Source organism: Microcebus murinus, chromosome 21 (genome assembly GCF_040939455.1).
Source record: "Microcebus murinus isolate Inina chromosome 21, M.murinus_Inina_mat1.0, whole genome shotgun sequence".
NCBI lineage: Eukaryota > Metazoa > Chordata > Mammalia > Primates > Cheirogaleidae > Microcebus > Microcebus murinus.
Window position 1 is genome coordinate 2726812 of NC_134124.1, and position 17940 is coordinate 2744751.

At 53.8% G+C, this 17940-nt stretch overlaps 1 protein-coding gene, 1 long non-coding RNA gene and 1 other non-coding gene across 3 annotated transcripts in view; 1 reads left to right on the forward strand and 2 right to left on the reverse strand.

The window, feature by feature from the left end:
- Positions 1-17940, reverse strand: part of FSTL4 (follistatin like 4) — a 316540-nt gene that overhangs the window by 7253 nt on the left and 291347 nt on the right. The window contains exons 9-15 of the mRNA XM_075996042.1: positions 16650-16811; positions 16176-16310; positions 15193-15219; positions 12918-13036; positions 10750-10899; positions 8214-8321; positions 2567-2676 (exon numbers count right to left, since the gene is read on the reverse strand). Coding sequence (XP_075852157.1) covers positions 2567-2676; positions 8214-8321; positions 10750-10899; positions 12918-13036; positions 15193-15219; positions 16176-16310; positions 16650-16811 — 811 coding nt within the window. The remainder of the gene's footprint in view (positions 1-2566; positions 2677-8213; positions 8322-10749; positions 10900-12917; positions 13037-15192; positions 15220-16175; positions 16311-16649; positions 16812-17940) is intronic.
- Positions 204-10724, forward strand: LOC142863069 (uncharacterized). Its single transcript, XR_012913948.1, has 4 exons — positions 204-300; positions 6823-6922; positions 7864-7993; positions 10591-10724. It is a non-coding gene; the product is annotated as an uncharacterized LOC142863069 (long non-coding RNA).
- LOC142863426 (U6 spliceosomal RNA) lies at positions 5868-5977 on the reverse strand. Its single transcript, XR_012914192.1, has one exon. It is a non-coding gene; the product is annotated as a U6 spliceosomal RNA (small nuclear RNA).

Here is a 17940-nt window from a genome sequence, read left to right on the forward strand (position 1 = left end):
CTGTCACTTGTCTTAAACGATTGCCCCCTCTCCCTTTTCCCTGTGTTGTGATCCTTTCCTGAGCTAAAAGCATACTAATGATATCTATCATTTTGCCATCGGATGGCTTTATAATCAAATTATCTATGATCTCAAACCAAGTGCAGTTGAGTTACAAATTTTCCTGGATTTATACTCTTTTTTTCTTTCTTGAGACAGGGTCTTGCTCTGCTGCCCAGGCTGGAATGCAGTGGCATCATCACAGCTCACTGCAGCCTCGAACTCCTGAGCCTCCAGCCTCCCACGTAGCTGGGACTACAGGTGAGCACAACCACGCTTGGCTAATTTTTAAAGTTTATCTAGAGACAGAGTCTTGCTATGTTGGCCAGGCTGTTCTCAAACTATCCTCCTGCCTTGGCCCACAAAGTACGGGGATTGTTGGTTGGCGTGAGCCCCCACGCCTGGGGACTTAGGCTCTTGGAACGTGCGCTCATGTTTAGAAAAGGTGGAGGAGCAGGGAGAAAGGGCTTTCAACAGCTCCACCCTCCGGGATGCTTGTGACCTGTTTCTCTGAGGCCTGGGCAGCTGGAAGCAGGGCGGGGGGCTGTGTGTGGAAGGTGAGCGTGGAAGAAAAGGGCAAGAGGTGACTGCCCGGACTCTGCCTGCCATGACAAGATAGGAGACTCTGTGTCCTTGCTGTTTGCTAGACTAACCTGTGAGACAGAGTTTGAGGACGCAGAGGCGGCTGTACAAGTATGGATTTCCTATCAGTCCTGGGCGAGGGATGTCGGCGGCAGTCCCGTCCCTGGCCACGCTGATGATATAGGTAGGAGGAACCTGGGGCCAGAGTGCCAAGGACAGCTTTGACCATGGGAGCCGGTGGGCCTGGTACTGCCCGGCCAGCCGCTCGCCTCTCTGCGCCTCTGCGCACTCCAACGAGGGCGGCTCCTCCTGGGGCTGCTGGGAGGACTGGCTCTAAGAGGAAGCTCTAGAGGAGGGCTCAGGTAGGTGCCAGTGGCTCGCACGTGAACTTTCTGAGTTCATCTTTGGAGACTGGTTGCAATGGAAAGGCCCCACTCCAGGTGGAACTTCCCTTTGATCTCGAGGGCCTGTGCCCGAGTCCCCGGCCCACCGAGGCGCTTGGCGCTATGAACCCCTACAGCGACAGAGCAAAATCTCCTCCGTAAATTTCTCTTGAAAACCTGTACCCCAGAGTGGGGGGAAACGCTCCCCCATTACCAGGCATGTCTTCAAAGCATCCTGGAAGAGCCAGAAAGAAAGCCCTACCCTTCCTAAGGAACCCGAGTGAAAAAGCCTCTCCCAGAGCCGCGGCGCCTCTGAGTTTGTGCAATGCCCGGCTGAACTTGGCGTCCTTTTTTATTTTTTTTTTTGAGACAGAATCTCACTCTGTTGCCCAGGCTAGATTGCCGTGGCATCAGCCTCGCTCACAGCAGCCTTAGACTCCTGGGCTCAAGCGATCCTCCTGCCTCAGCCTCCCGAGTAGATGAGACTACAGGTGTGCACCACCATGCTCGGCTAATTTTTTGTAAATATATTTTTAGTTGCTCAGATAATTTCTGTTTTTTTTTAGTAGAGACGGGGTCTTGCTCTTGCTCAGGCTGCTCTCAAACTCCTGAGCTCAAACGGTCCACCGGCCTCAGCCTCCCAGAGTGCTAGGATTACAGGTGTGAATTTGGCATATTTGTGAGGGTTGCCCCTTTGATACAAATCTAGAGGGTCCTGCCCAGGTGCTGTCTGGCGGGGAGATTCACGGAGTGGTTTTCTTCTGTGGGTGCGTGGGCGCTTTGCCAGCCTCCCCTTGCAAAGGTTCATCGTCCCTTCCTGGAGAGAGGCGCTTGGTGGCAGATGACAGAAAGGCACAAGTAGTGCCCAGGACATTTAGGGACTTGGTGACTTGGAGGGCAGGCTGGGTCTTCTAGCAACGAGAACTCTACAGAAGATGTTGGGGGTCTCTGAATGCGTAGGGAGGGGACGGCCGGGCTGGGGAGGGGGTTTGCAGTGGGGGCCGTGGCTGCCGTTATTAGATGGCGGGGAACCATGGCTCTCAGGAAGCCTGGTCTCTTTGTGGGGCCCTGCACGGAGGTTTGGGGGCTCCCAGAGGCATCATGGGCTGTGGCCAGTGAGGAAGGAGCGGGATGGGGCACGGGGGGAAGACGGGGCTTTGCATGTAGTCTGACGCTGCCAACCCCTGGTTGTGTAATAGGGGTCAGGACTGCTGCTTCTAGATCTTCGTCTGTAGCAGGTGGAGGGCGCTCAATTTGCCACTGTTGTTTCTTCCTGTGTTGTCCTCACCTGGAAGATGACCCTTCCTGACCTCACGGGGCCCCTGAGCACCTGCTCAGCAGAGTCACGGACTCTACCCGCAGAGGACCAGGCTCTGGGCCGGCTTTTCTAGAGATGGGTCCATTTCTCTGTCTCTTCCTGGTGGGGTCCGAACCCCGCATGGGAGGAGCGGGGGAGACGGGGAAAGGAGCAGCCCCCCCGCCCCTCCTCCCCCCGGGCAAAGCTGCCCGTGCAGGCTGAGCTGGGGTGCGGAGTAGCTTCGGGGTGCGTGAGCCGGTCTCACCTGACGTGGTTGATGATGAGGTTCGTCGGGGGGATGAAGAAGTCGTCCACTCCCGAGAAGGGGGTGCGGATGAGGTGCTGGCCCTGGCCGGCGCTGGCCTCCGTGATCACCTGCGATACAGAGGGGGGGGTCCTGTGAGGTTGGTGACGCACAAATCGCAGTCCCAGGGCCCCGGGAGCAGCAAGCGGGGGCTCTCTGGGCACGTCACAGGCAGGGGACCGAGCCTGCCCCGGGAGGACGGGTGGCATAGGAGTGACTGCTCCCTCCTCCTTGCTCAGCTGTCGAGACCGAAACCCGAGAGATGGCACTGGGACTTCCAAGGGAGGTCCCCAGAGCTGAAACGTCACCCTGATTGCTCAGAGACAAGCTCCTCCCCTAACAGGGAATCCCACCTGCGCCAGGTGTAGGCCACGCCAGGGGAGGAGGGAGCTCTCAGCAATGGTAACCGTGGAATTGTTTGCTGGGATTTCATGTTTGTTTGGTGTCCAGTGCCTGGGCCGGTTTGTCAGGAATCTGTCACATGCTGACAGGTCACATGCTGAGAGGTGACACGAGTGTCTCCCAGAGAAGGTAGCCGACCTGTGGGACGTCTCCCACACTCGGAGCTGCTGCTCGCGGTGTTTAGACGCCTTGCGATCAGAACTTGGGGAAGAGGTTCTGGCCACACGGGGGGGGGGGGGCTCGCTGTGGAAGGTAAACTACTGGGCCCTGTGCTTTGTACAAATCAGTAGTGATGGGGCAGGGCTGCCTCTTTCCCTGGAGGTGACACTTCCTCCCCGGTGGACAAGGCAGGTCCCTGCTGTGTTTGTGGCAGGAGAAGGCACGCTGCCGGCAGCTTAGGACAGAGCAGGGTGGGGTGCGGGGCCAGGTGCAATGAGGGGGTCTGGAGGCCCTGCCCTGAGTGTTGGGCTGGGCAGCCCCTGCTCACCACTGAGGCCCGGCCCGGCTGGCTGTGTCCTCCCGCCTCTGCACGTGCTCACCTGTCTTCCAGCTCCAGACTGTTGCCTGCAAGGCAGCCGCCAGCAGCCAGATGAGGGGCTTGGCCGTCTTATAAGCAATTTTGGCTTGAGTGGCCCTAGGACAAGCCCAGACCCCCTGGACAGGACGGGAAGCAGACGCCGGACCCCCCACCCCCCAAACAGGCTGAGTGCTGGCCCAGAGTGATGCACGCCATGGTTTTCAGTCCTGGGGCAGGTCTAAAGCTGCATTAGATTATTTTCCTGTGATTTATTTATTATTATATTTTCTTTTTATTTCAGCATATTATGGGGGTAAAAATGTTAAGGTTACTCAACATGGGCAACTTATATTGCCCATGTTCCCCCTCACCCCTCGAGTCAGAGCTTCAAGCGTAACCATACCCCAAACCTTGCACATCTCACTCATTATGTAAACAGCCAAATGATACTCCCAAGGCAAGTCCATAGGAAAAAAATTCATAGAGCTGGTATTAAGAAAATACCAGCGTTAGGAAACTGGATCTCAGAGAGTCTGCAGGAAAAGGCTGGAGAATTCCAAGCGGCCACGCGATAATTGCTCCACACCAGGCCTGTCATTTCGGCTTACAGCAGGGACAGGAAATTGCAGGCTGTCACCAGTCAGTGTTGTTCACGCCCCGCCGCCCCGACACCCTGTACTCAGAGGTTACTTTGTCAGACACACAGCACGGTGGGGCGTTGAACTGACGTGGGCACGGCCGCTTTGTTTCTCTGAGCCACGAGTGCCTTCTTGGTGTTTTCTTGCATCCTGGCACGTGGCTGGGTCCAGAAGTGCCCCAGAGATCACTGTCACGCCCTGGCATGACAGTTTCCGGCTCCTTGGTCCAGGAGATGCACATGTGTGCCTGAATATCGGGACAGGCCAGGCAGTTGGCGGGGTGGGTCCAGGAAGGCTGGGCGAGGCCAGCCGAGAAGGGACACGTGGAAGGACAGGGGAACAGTGGGCCCAGTGTGATGGGCCGAGAGGCCCCTGGACGCTGGCCGGGGAAAGGGTGGGCAGGAAGGTTCCCGGCAGGAGTTGAGAAGATGCCAAATGTTCAAAAACGAGTTGCGGGGGCGGGGGGGGGGCGCGTTCATAGAAACACCTTCGTGTGGTCGTAGCAAAGTTGGCTCAACGAATCCCTTAGTGTCAGATGCTTGGAAACAGTATTAGGATATTGTTTTTACTGTTTTGCAAATGTAGATGATGCAGTAACGCTTCATGTTCTTCAATCTTTGTGCACATCCATGATTTTGGCCTTTGGATAAATCCTGAGAAGTCAAGTTGCTGGATCAGAAATGATTCTTCAAGGCTTTGGTTCCACATTGCTCCCCACGGAGGCTGTGCCCAGGGACCCTCCCAGGAGCGGTTTCTGCGAGTACCGGTTTCCTCAGCGCACAGTGATGAAAGCAGGGTTATTCAAACTCTTTGTTTCCTGTGCTAATGCATTTCCTACACTGTCCAGTTATGGTGGCGGCAGCGTGGTCTGATTTCTGGTATTAAAATGGTTTGTGTTTGGACATTTAGGCAAAGACATGCTGTTGGTTTTGGGGAAATAGTCTTTATTGTAGTTAAAGAATTTCCTTGCTTTCCTATTTTTAGGCTTCTTACTAAGAATGCCTTCTGTATTTAATGAAAAGCCTTTTCAGCATTTATTGAAGATAGCCTACATTTTTTTTCTCTTTTCATTTGCTGATGTTATGGATAATCCTGGGCCTGTGTTCCCTGCTTGTGCCTCTAGACACAGCGCTGGTCTCTGTTCTTAGTATTATGTTTAGAACTTTGCTTCTGTATTCGTGAGGTTATAGTTTTATTTTTGTGCCATTTTAAATCAGTTTTTATAATTATACTGGCTCTTTAAAACAAACTAAGGAACTATACATATTCCCTCATGATCTTGGGATAGTTCAAACGATATTAAAGTTATCTCTATTTTGAAGACTTGATAAAACTCAGCTATGCATTTTTTAATCTTTAAAAAAATCTTCTAGGGTAATTGGTCTATTTCATAGGTCAGTTTTTAAATTTTATTTTTACATTTTGCAAGTTATCATCTCTTTCCTCTAGGCCTTAAAATTTGTCTGACTTTCAGTGTAGGAGTAGTATTTTTAATTCTTTTCATTCTCTTGTATCTGCAATAACATCTTGTTTTTATTCCTTATTTTGTCTATTTTTGTTTGTTTTTTTGCTTTATCAGGGTTGTGGAGGATTAATCTATTTGTTCTTTTTTTTTAACCTGGGTCCAGAACAAAACTTTATATAAAAGCACTTGGTATTTTTACATAAAATAATGTAATGAAGTTTTCAGGAATACCACTACCCTGAGGGGGGGAAACATTTTAAGAATCTGTGTGTCACCCTTGCTCGGGGGCTGTGCTGATCTCTGTATTGTTCCAATTTCAGTATTAATATATGTGCTGCCAAAGTGAGCACCTTTATTTTGGTTTTCTGTTAATTTCAGTCTTAAATTCCTTTTAGCTAGTAACTTTGTTCTTTTTCTAATTTCTTAAAACAAATACTTCCTTTGCAGGCTTTTAAGCCAGAAATATTCTTTGGGGACAGCTTTCTCTGTATCTCATAGGTTTTTATGTAAAATAGTCTCTCTTTTACTGCTTTTGAGACGATTTGTAATTTTACTTTTTAAAATAGCTATCCAGAATTGTTTTCTTAATTATCAGATAATATAACATCTATTTTTGCAAAAAGTTTAAAGTTTTTAGTGATACACTTCATATATGTGGACAGATGGAAGATTTTTCTATATATTAAACCAAGTTCCTTGTATTTTTAATCACTCTTGTTTTATGTATTTAGTCGTTTGATATAGATTGGCTGTCTGTCACCTAATGTCTTTCAATATGCAGTTTAGTGCTTTTAATCCCAAACTTCCCCTTGTCTGATATTATCACTCATGCATATCTTTTGTTTACCTGTCATCACTATTCTCTTTTAAATTCGACCTTTTTTATTATCACTTCAAGTTATTGCTTGTTTTCTTTTTTGTAATCAAATTTGATCATCTCTGCTTTTAATAGGAGAATTCATCGTGTCATATCAGGAATAATGAGATACTTCTCAACTACCTATTTCCAAACAACATTCTGTATCTCCTTTCTTAACCCACTAGATATTTTTTTTCAGTATTTTTCTCCCTCCTCCACTCTCTACTGTTACCTTTACTGAAATAATTTAATGTTTCTAATTAAAATGTCCTTAGTTAGTCTCTTCTCATCCATTTCACTTTTATTCTTGCACACATTTCTCTTTTGTTCCTACAGGTGACAGGTGTTCTGGATGGAACAGGTCTCTCGGGTTGTTAGCCCTTTCGTGTGCATAGCGTGTGGACATGATTCCAGGGTCTTCCAGCCCCTGTTGCAGGTGAGAAGTCCAACACCTACATGATCGGTTTTCTTTTTATAGGTAATTTCCTTCAGCCCTAAAACGTTTTCCCTTTATCCTTGGAGTTCTGGAATTTTATCAGTAAGTGCAGAGACCTGTTGTTTGATATCAATCTAGCCTGGAACTTGTGGATCCCTTTTGTTTCTAAGCTGCTGCTGTTCCCACTTCAGGGCTCAAGCTCTTCGTTTGAGAGGGTTTTTCTTCTTTATCTTTCAGGTTGCTCTTTTGGGTCTTAGTAGGGACCGTGTGTTTTTCAACTCGTCTATTGCAGTTTTAAGCTGGAAAGTCATTTTTGTTATTAGTTCCAAAAAGTTCTTTTCTAGTGGCTCTTCCCCTTGAATTTCCTGCAGTGCTTTCTTTGGCAGCTCTGTTTCTCTGGGCCGCTGGGCACTGTGACAGGCTATTATTACTTTGTCAGCTCTGGGGCCCCAAAATGGTGGGTGGTGTCCCCTCAGTGACAGTAGCCTCAGTTTATGGAGAGTGGAGTGGTGTCTTCTCCCTGGCCCAGCGGTGAGCAGACCCCAGGAGGAAGCTTCTCTACCGCGGTTCTGAGGGAGAATCCAGCCCTAGTGTCTGAGGTGTCCACGGGAGGGAAGAGGTTGACATTCCCCTGGGCACCTAGAATGGCTCTGTACACCAGCACTGGGAGCACTGAGGAGACAGGCACTCAGATCACTTTTGTGGTGACGAATCCTCCTGGGATCCCTGCTGAGGGGGAGAGGCTGGGAGAACTGTGAACCTTCCCCAGCTGAGGAAGAATGGGGTCCCACAGCCCCCGGGGCCTCAGCCCTTCCTAAGGGGCAGTGCAGTGGCTGAGCACAGGGTCCAGAGCCACACTGCCGGGGCTGCATCACAGGCAAATTATTTAACTCTCCACCCCGAGCACGGTGTGAGCACTAAGCAAATGTGCTTCTGTTTAGGGCTGCACCTGCTACTGCTTCCACACGGCCTCCAGCCTGGCCAGCCCCAGGGGACGCCGGCCCTGTCACAGCCTGGAGTCCAGGGCCTTGTTCTGTTTGGCCCCAGCAGCTACGGGCTCAGGAGAGGCAGGTATGGTGGGCTGGGTGCCCCATTTTGGTTGCCGTGACATCAGAATCCCGTCCGTGGTCATTGCTACTGGCAGGGGCCTGCGGCTATTTCCTGCTGTGTCCCTGAGTCTTCATGGCCATGGTTTGGGTGCCTGTGATCGGCCACCCAGGGCAGCAGGAGACGTTTGTTTTATGGGGAGAGAGTTCTTTTGGCGGGGACCCCTCTCCATGTGCTCACATACCTGGAGGCTGGGCTGGGACTTGTGCACGTCCCCCCAGCTCAGGACCCAGACTTGGTCGTGTGACTTGTCATAGGACAGCTTAGCCGGCAGAGGGTCCACACCTATGGACTTGAAAAGAAATAGTGGCAAGTTGGTCATTGTTGTTGTGCAAGATGACGTGACGGCCATTTCTGGACTTTGTCTGCGTGGATGTCACTGCTGGGTGGCGGGAAGGCCGGCCTCGGAGCCTCACCCACGACCCCCTTAGGAACCCGGGACAGAGCTTCCCCTCCGGCTTCTCTCAGAGGCACAAATAATGTTTGTCTCAAAAAAAAAACGAGAGAAAGTCTCAATGTGTCACCCGGGCTAGAGTGTCGTGGCGTCAGCCTAGCTCACAGCAACCTCAAACTCCTGGGCTCAGGCGATCCTCCTGCCTCAGCCTCCCGAGTAGCTGGGACTACAGGTGCATACCTGGCTAATTTTTTCTATTTTTAGTAGCGATGAGGACTCTCATCTCAAACTCCTGAGCTCAAGTGATCCTCGGCAGAGTGCTAGGATTACAGGTGTGAGCCAATGTTCTCCCTTTTATGTTTTTACTTAAAGAGACCGAGACCAACTTGGAAAAAGCCTGAACACTGAGGCTTTACGTTTCCCACGCGGGCACCAGCTCCAGACACTCTTCTGGGAGCCTCGCGCGTACGCCGTGGCTGGCACGCGGGCGCGCTCTCTACCTCTGTTCTCCTCTGAGCCTCAGACAGTAGCATAGGGCACTCACTGAGAACACAGCAATGTCTCTTCTTCTTATGGTGAAGTTTTCTAGGTTCAAAGGCTCTGAGCATTACAGAACATAGAAGTAGACCATAACCGCCTGCTCCTCCCCTTGTCATTGGTGTCAACATCCTGGTCCCGCCTTTGGCTACTAATGGGGCTGACGCACAGTTCACTGTCACCCTCTCTACCATTCACCTGGTCACAAAGTCTGGTGCCTTCAACTCCACGTGCATGATTCCTCCACAGCCCTGCTTTCCCAGTCCCTTCCTGGTGTCAGTGATCTCTTCCCTCCTGCCCACCTCAGGAACCACAACTTACACCTTGCCCATATGTATCATCTTTGCCTCCCCTGGTGAGCATTTCTCTGGACTGTCTGTGGTGTCCTGGAGCCACCATTCCTACCAGGTTTCTGAGATCACTTCATAATCCTCCTTTTACTGGACATTTCAGGAAGATTCCACTTGGTTAACTGTTTCCTTCTAGAAACACTTTCTTACTTGGGCTCCCACCTCCCTGGCTTTTCCTCCTCATCCTGACGTCTCCATCCTTGACCTTCTCTCTCCCTCCATCCTCTCACCCCGTACCGTGGCTCCCCATCACCCTGGTCACCTACACAGACTCCTTAGCGTGCCCAGCCCCCTTCCAACCTGTCTCCTCTCCAGTCCTCCTCAGCTTTGAATTCACCCTTTACTTTCTTGCTCTAATTAAAAACTCCTGTCCCCCGAGTGGGAAGTAGAGGCTGTTTTTATTTTCCTAGACTTTACAAACTCCAGGTCTTACATAGCCTCCAGCGACCCCTCCTTCTTCCCTTTAGTCTCCAAAGGCTTCAGCACCCGACGCCGTCTTCCTCTACCCAGAGCTTCCTCCCCCTTCAGTGCTGACACTGTCTCTCGCTTCTTGCAGCCACTCTGTCTGCTTAATCTTCTCCCCGTGGATTTCATATTCTTACTATGGAGCAAGAGGCTGAAGAGCAAAACTCCAGATCTCTTGAATTCAGCACAGAATTTTCCATAGTATCAATGTTGTAAGGAACAAGAATAGGGCAGGGAAGAGATGCCCCCCTAATCCTAGAGCTTCCTCACCGGCATCAGAGGGAGAACTGACCTAATACAGGTTTGATTCCACTGAGTCCACCATTAACTTAAAATGATTAGGTCTCTCCCTGCCTCACAGAGGGAAAGGTAAACCCTCTGCGGTTGGTGATAGCTATAACTTTGATGATGTGACCAAAAGTAACATTAAAAAGACAATGGTAACAGACCCAAAGCTGATCCATAAAGAGATAATTAATAATTTATATATAGAAAAGGGAATTGACTAGAAACTTAAAAAGTGAAAAATGCAATATGTGAAATAAGAACTTAATAGGGGCCGGGCACAGCGGCTCACACCTGTAATCCTAGCCCCCTGGGAGGATCCTTTGAGCTCAGAAGTTTGAGACCAGCCTGAGCAAGAGCCAGACCCGTCTCTACTAAAAATACACAGATCTTGGCTTCCAGACCTGAGCTTCCATTCTCGTGTGGAGACTGAGCTTGTCCCCTGAGTGCCCGACACATTTTACCTGGTTTTCCGCAGCATGTGCTCCTCACAGCTGCCTACAATTCTGGCTTATGGTCTGTTTCCCCAGCTCTAGGGACGTCATTGCTCAGTCCTGGTTTGCCTAGAACAGCGCCCGGCGCGTAAACGCTCAGTGAATAACCGCGCACGACCACCGCCGGGAGCGTGCAGAGGCAAAGATGGGCGTGGCCGGACTCTGACATCCCCTCACTGCGTCAAACAGGCGTACCTGCAGCACTTTCTGGGCTTGGATGTCGACCACGAGGACTCTGCTCAGGGCCGGCTGGGCCACGTAGATGTACCGGTTCCGGACGTTGACTGCTGACGCCCACTGGCACGGCCCGGCCGCGTCCCCTCCACGCTGAGGACAGATGTCTCCCTGCAGGGGACAGGGGCTGCCGTCAGGCTTCCAGACCTCCTTTTCCCCCGACAGCTCCGGGTTCCCGCCCCAGCACCCTCCGCTGCCCCTTCCTTCCCTGACGCTTAACCGGCCGGCTCCAGTCCTGACCTCGGAGCTGCCGTCGTCATTGTCACCAAGGTCTGTATTGACTTGTCATACTAAATCAAACCCCTTCCATCCTCTGTCTGAACCTGGGCCATCCCCTGACGGTGTTGGCTGTTCCTTAGTCCCTTTCCCTCCTCCCCCCAGTGCCTGACCCTTCTCTGCACGTGGGATGCCCGGGCTTCAGGCCTACATTTATTCTCTTCCATAAAATCCCCTCCCTGCGGGGATGGGTGTATACAACGACAACGAGTGAGATGTGCAACGTTTGGGGGATGGACACGCTTGAAGCTCTTACTCGAGGGGGGCATGGGCAATACATGTAACCTTAACACTTGTACCCCCATAATACGCTAAAATAAAAAAAAATAAAATAAAATCCCCACCTTGGATCTCAGAGAAACCTATGGCTTAAATACACTCCACGTGCTCACAGCTCCTGAATTTGTATCTTTGGCCGAGGCTTCTTCCCTGACTCCAGCCTGAGCCGGGCCTGATGCTCAGATGCTACTAGTGCCCAGATGTGTGTCTCTAGCATAGACCCTTCTCCCCCACCTCTCTCCTAGGTGACTGCGATAATTTTAAAACTGGTCTCTTTCCTTTTACCCTTGCTCTCTGTCATCATATTTCATCCTCATCAGACCCCCAGCTTTGCATATATGAAAAGTGAGGCTTACAGGGGTTGAGTAACTTTTCTGAAGCCACGTAGCCTATAGAGGCGGGATTTGAACCCAGGCCCGCCTGACTCTGAAGCCTGTGTCCTTATGTGCTACAGCACGTGCCACTTCCTGCTGGGCAGAGAGGACGTCTCACCCACCCGACTCACACGGAGCTTAGGCAGAGGGCTGCCCCACTGTATGTGTCTACGAGGAGCTGGGCGTTTTCCAGATGCAGACTGTCATCTGGAATGTTCCCTGGCTCACGCGGGGCTGGTGTCGCCTCAAACAGCTTGGGGACCTCTCTCCCTGGGTCTTGTTCTACCTTTTTATCCAGAAAAATTGAGTCCTGGTGAGGATTTGAGAGCTTTCCTTCAAATCACAGGTTACGTGGTTGCAAATATATGGAAAATCAGAGCCACTATGATGGGGTGCAATTATTTAACCCTGATCACCAGAAATTAACTAGGACCACTCCTCCCAACTGGCTTCATGACCATCAGATGCAAGGAAAATTCACGGGAGATAACACTTCTAAAGAATAATTAATTCAGATGAAGCAGCCTGGAAACCAGCTTTCCCCACACCGCAGCGAGCGGAAGGCAGCAGCCCGGGACGCCCTCCCCCCGCCCGCGGCGCCGCCCGCTCGTTTCCACAACTCGCCTGGGCCACGCCCGTCACTGTCCACCAGCTTGTCCACCTGTGTGCCCTCAAGGGGAAGCCACACGGGAGATTTTAGGTGGCCCTTGTGCACCACACACCACATCCCACCCTCAAGGAGCTCAGGGTGCCCCACGAGGCCAAGCGGGAAACAGGCCAGAGGGACAGAGGCTGGGGGGGGGCCTCCCGACAGGGGTCTGGGGGTTGGGGGGCTTTCCTAGATCCACCGTCAGCGATCACGTCCTCTGCATGCCACCTTGTCACTTTCTACCTGGCCCTGGCCCCCTGCAGCCACCGAGGAAACAGCTGTCTGTCCACAGTGCCATCTCCGCCATTTGACTGTCACCTTCTGGAACCCTCTGAACGCCCTGGGGCCTCACCCAGGACACCCTGCACGGAAGCGCCTGTTGCAGGAAGGAACGAGAGTTTACACTCTCGGACACCCTACAGATGTGCAATCTCACCACCACAGAGAACAGGATTTCAGAAATCCAGTGGCGCCCCCGTGAAGGACTGACTCTCAGGAGAGAGAGAGAGAGAGAGAGAGTGTGTGTGTGTGGAGGCTGCACAGAAACTCACGAAGCTCATGAAGATCTTCTCCGAGGGCTTGAGGTGCCTCCGGATCTCGCAGTCCTCGGGGTGGATGGCCACGATGCCGTCGTCGGCAAAGACGTAGAACATGTTCCCCACGCTGAGGCCTGGGAAGAGCAGACGAGTGGTCAGGCCCCGCCCCCAGCAGTGGCACCCAGGAGGGTCACATGCAACACGGAGCACAGGGGAAGGCAGCCGTGTGCACGCAGCTGGTGCAAACACAGAACGCGTCTCCCGTCCGGGCGGAGCGAGTCTGAGCGACCACCCGCAGCTGACGGGCGGGGAGGGACCCCGGGACCGGGAGCCAGCTCTGCAGACCCCAGGCTGCCCCCCCACACACAGATGGCTGCCGCAAGTCACCTAGGGCGGCCACCAACGCAGGTTTGCAAATAAAAGGTGGCCTTGGCTTTGGCATACGTTTAACCTTTCCGGTTCTGAAAGAGAAAACCTCTCTCGAGTCATGCGTCGTCGACTACTCAAATCAGAATGGATCGGACGATGCCAAAAAAGCAAAGGCTCTTGTTTGCAAGAACACGTTTGTGTACAGTGTCACTCCCAGAGTGTGAGGCCCTAACCACGCTGTGACTGCTTCGCCCACACTCAGCCCTGGCCTGTCCGTGCCAGCCAGCCCCCCCATTCCGTACCCCCAGTGTCTCCGTGGCAGCCCCAGGCTGGGCGGCAGAGCCCACACCTGGTCCTGCCCGCCCCACCTGGCCCAGGCTGTGGCTCTCTGGTTAGAAGATCTTCTTAGACTTGGGGACTGGCTAGTTCAGCCTCCACAATTTAAAGACAGAGAAACTGAAGTCCAGGGAGGGGAAGGGGTTTGGCTGAGGTTACCTGTCTTGTGCCAGACCTGGGGTTAGACCCTGGGCCCTGCCTTTGGACCCCTGTCCCTCACTCTGTCCCTCCACAGCGGGGAAACAGGGCGCCTAGAGTTCCTCTTCCCTCATGCTTTGTCCCTCCCTCTCTCTCCTCATCCTCTCCATTCCTTCTCCCCTTCCTTCCTTCTCTCTTTCTCTTCCTCTCTTATTTTTTTTGAGATAGGGTCTTGCGCTGTTGCCCGGGCTAGAGTGTGGTGGCCTCATCACAGCAACCTCAAACTCCTGGGCTCAAGCAATCCTCCTGCCTCAGCCTCCTGTTAGCTGAGACTACAGGCATGTGCCACCATGCCCAGCTAATTTTTTTTTTCTATATATATTTTCAATTGGCCAATTAATTTCTTTCTATTTATAGTAGAGACAGGGTCTCGCTCTTGCTCAGGCTGCTTTCGAACTCCTGACCTCGAGCAATCCGTCTGCCTTGGCCTCCCAGAGTGCTAGGATTACAGGCGTGAGCCACCACGCCCGGTCACCCTAGGCTTTAAACACGGAGATTTTGTGCTTAGCCTGCACCTACATGCTGCACCCCGATCCTTCCTGTGGCCCCCCGCGCTGAGAGCGAGTGACTTTAAGGGGACCTGGGCTCAGGTCTGGGAGGGGGGGTGAGGGGTTGTCACAGAATGAGGACAGGGACTCCATGACCCACACGTGCCTGTGGGTTTTTGAACCCTATGAAATTGTCACTATTAGACCATTTTGGACGTACCAAAATGGCGATTTCATAGGGCTCAACCTAATATCTGAAAATTTGTTGGATAAATGTATTTTTAAAAATCTACACATTTAAACATATACAGTTACGGAAATCACGGTAGCTTTCTTCCTTCTGCGATTCATCGATCAAGGCGCACCGGAAGCAGAGCCACCACCCCGTAGAAATTTACGGCTGTCTTTTAGGTCTTTTCTAAGCTGCGCGTGACGAGCAAAGCACCGGCACTGATACACCAGCTGCTCGGAGAGAGCTCGGAGAGAGCTCGGGGCCCAGCTCCAGCCAGAGCCCGGCCAGGGTCGACAAAGCACCGGCGCTGATACACCAGCTGCTCGGAGAGAGCTCGGGGCCCAGCTCCAGCCAGAGCCCGGCCAGGGTCGACAAAGCACCGGCGCTGATACACCAGCTGCTCGGAGAGAGCTCGGGGCCCAGCTCCAGCCAGAGCCCGGCCAGGCTCTGCTCCAGCTTCCAACGGAACTCTCCACGTTTACTTTTCCCGTCAGGGACGCTAGACGGTGGTTACTTCGATCCAGCCTTGTGCCCCCTAGTGCGACGTCACCCTCCCACCTCCCGTCCACGCGGGGACCGCCCAGCGTCTGGCAAAGACAGACGGCCCGTCTCGGAACCACGGACACGCATGATCACGGGCACGACGCAGACAAGTCACGCTCCCTACCTTCTTCTCGCCACAGGATGTTGGCAACTGCAGCAGCGGAGGGTCCGGACGGCGGCAACGTCCCAGATGGAGGGAGGGAAGGAAGAAGAAGGCAACGTCAGGCCGGCACGGCAGCGATTCCGTGCATGAAGACGCAGTACCGGGTCGGTCCCCGGCAGAACCTGCACCACTCTCGGCCCCAGCAGCGGCACTGGAGGGTTGGGGGGCTCTGGACACGAGCAGATGCTTTCGGGTCTCTCGGCCCTTTCGATTCCTAAACGAACCTCTGGAGTCAGGCCCCGGGGACACTGCTGGCCTGGGAAGCCTCAGGGAAGCCAACGGGACCCCCACGTTCTGTGGCCGATAAAGCGTGAGCTACGGCTCGCCCAGATTTCCCGATTACTTCCCTGATTTTCAACCAGGATTTTCCTAGACGTGTGACATGCTTCTGAGTTTCTCTTTTAATGAGAAAGACTTAGCTCGGAGTCTTTGACGGTCATCAACGCCCCTGTCCGTGGGGGCCCACCTGCAGGCCCACCTGGGGCGCAGGGGCTGTGTGGGGGCCACACCAAGGGGCCACGGCCCTGGAGTAAAGGCTGCCGCACTCCCGAGCATGAGTGTGCACGCCCGCCCGTGTCTGGGCCGCCTCCAGTCCCTGGATGGGTGGCACAAATGAGCTCGGGGACGAGGGCGGAGGTTCTGTCACGAGTGCGAGGCAGAGCCGGGGCTGGGCTGCCTGAGCTTCCCTGCGCTCCTGGCTCTGCCTGCCGTCCAGCCAGCTGCCCTGTCTACGTTCCCAGAGTTGCCTAGGTGGTCCGGTGAGGCCAGCTCCCCTCCAGGTACCCTGTGGTCCCAGCTGTGTGCATAGAGGGCTATGGGGCTTGCCTGTCCCCAGGGCCCCACAGGTGGTGGCCGTGGCCCTGGTCCATCAGCGCCCTCCCCACCCTGACCCCCGACAGCGCAAACCGGCTCCGTGAGAAGCTCGGAGGCAGGAGTCGACTCACGGGTCTTCCTAGCCGAGTCTTCGACGAAGAGTGAGGAGATGTCTTCGTCCACGCCCACCTCGTTCCTGGCGATGCAGGTGTACGCCCCCGTGTCTTCGTACCGCACGCTGCGGATGTGCAGCTCGCTCCCGTTGGCTGCGGACAGGGGCGTGGGCGGGCGGCTCGCTCAGCCGAGACCCCCCATTTCCTTCACGGGGCCATTGAGAGTGTTGGGCTTGAAAACACCCAGGCAGGGCTGGCACGGCCGAAATTAACTGGCGGTGACATGGGACCCTGGTGACATCTTCTCATCGTTGCTGTCACAACGTCACCAGACCCCTACGGGCCCAGATCTCGGGAAAACTTGGAGAGACACGTGCTCACCCCCAACCTGGCTGACTGAGAAACAGATCGCGCCTCTCGCCTGCGTCCCTAGAGCCTCAGCTTGGACGGGGCGGGGACACCGTGCGGACACCCAGGGCGGCGCTTTCTTACCTAGGAGGGAGAGCTGCTTGGACATCAGGGTGGAGACGTCCACGCCGTTTTTCAGCCACGTGATCCTGGGCGTGGGGATGCCCTCTGCGTGGCACCTCAGGCTGGCCGCCACGCCGGGCTCCTGCGCCTGGCTCTCGGGGTAGACGCGGATGACGGGGGGCACTGCGGGCGAGAGTCAGCCCCGGTGAGGAGAGAAGGCCCCGCCCCAGAGGGGTGGCCACGCGCGGAGGTGACTCCGGAGTTCCCTTTCTTTGTGTTTTTTTTTTTTTTTTTTGAGACAGAATCTCACTTTGTTGCCTGGGCTAGAGTGAGTGCCGTGGCGTCACCTTGGCTCACAGCAACCTCAAACTCCTGGGCTCAAGCGATCCTCCTGCCTCAGCCTCCCGAGTAGTTGGACTACAGGCATGCGCCTCCATGCCCGGCTAATTTTTTTTTCTTCCTATATATATTTTCAGTTGGCCAATTAATTTCTTTCTATGTATAGTAGAGACGGGGTCTCACTCTTGCTCAGGCTGGTTTTGAACTCCTGACCTTGAGCGATCCTCCTGCCTCGGCCTCCCAGAGTGCTAGGATGACAGGCTGAGCCACCGCGCCCGGCCTGGAGTTCCTTCTTAACCAGTTTACAACAATCCTGTTCAGCAGCTCAGGTCTGACAGAAAAGGCCGCAAAATGGATGACAGGCAATAAACACGCCCGGCTCCGTACCCTGTAATCCCCGCAACTCGTGGCTGTCATCCTTTCTCTAAATGGGATCAGAAAGACATCCAAACGCCTGGCGCTGCTCGGCTGCCACACGTACAGAGCAACAGCCGCCGGCACTTATTTCTGAATGAGTAAAATTTAGATCATTTCTGTCGTCGGAAGGCCGCTGGACAGGGGCTGCGTTTCGTGCCGGAAATGCTGCACTGAGCACGATGGGCACGGGCTGGCCGGGCTCCGGCTCTGGGGAGAGTCCACTGATTTCTCCGTGAGTCTTTCTTATTTCTCCACCTGATCCCCCTGGGACGTGGGCGAAAGGCTGCAAACGCCGTCCTCGGCCAGGGGCCCCGGCGGTCACGGTCACGCTTGGGGCGGGGTGGGGCCCGGCCCATTCCACAGGTGGGCGTGGGCGGGCGAGGCTCCGGAACCTTCCGTGGAGCCCTGCCCTTTCCCGCGCAGGCCGGCGGCGGGGAGGGACAGGCTGGGCGATCGTCCCTCCCACCCCCTGCTCTGCGCCCAGCAGAAAGCATCCTTTTCAGTAGAATGGAGGGCTCTTCCCCTCATCCCCACATTGTACTCTGTGTACTTTCGA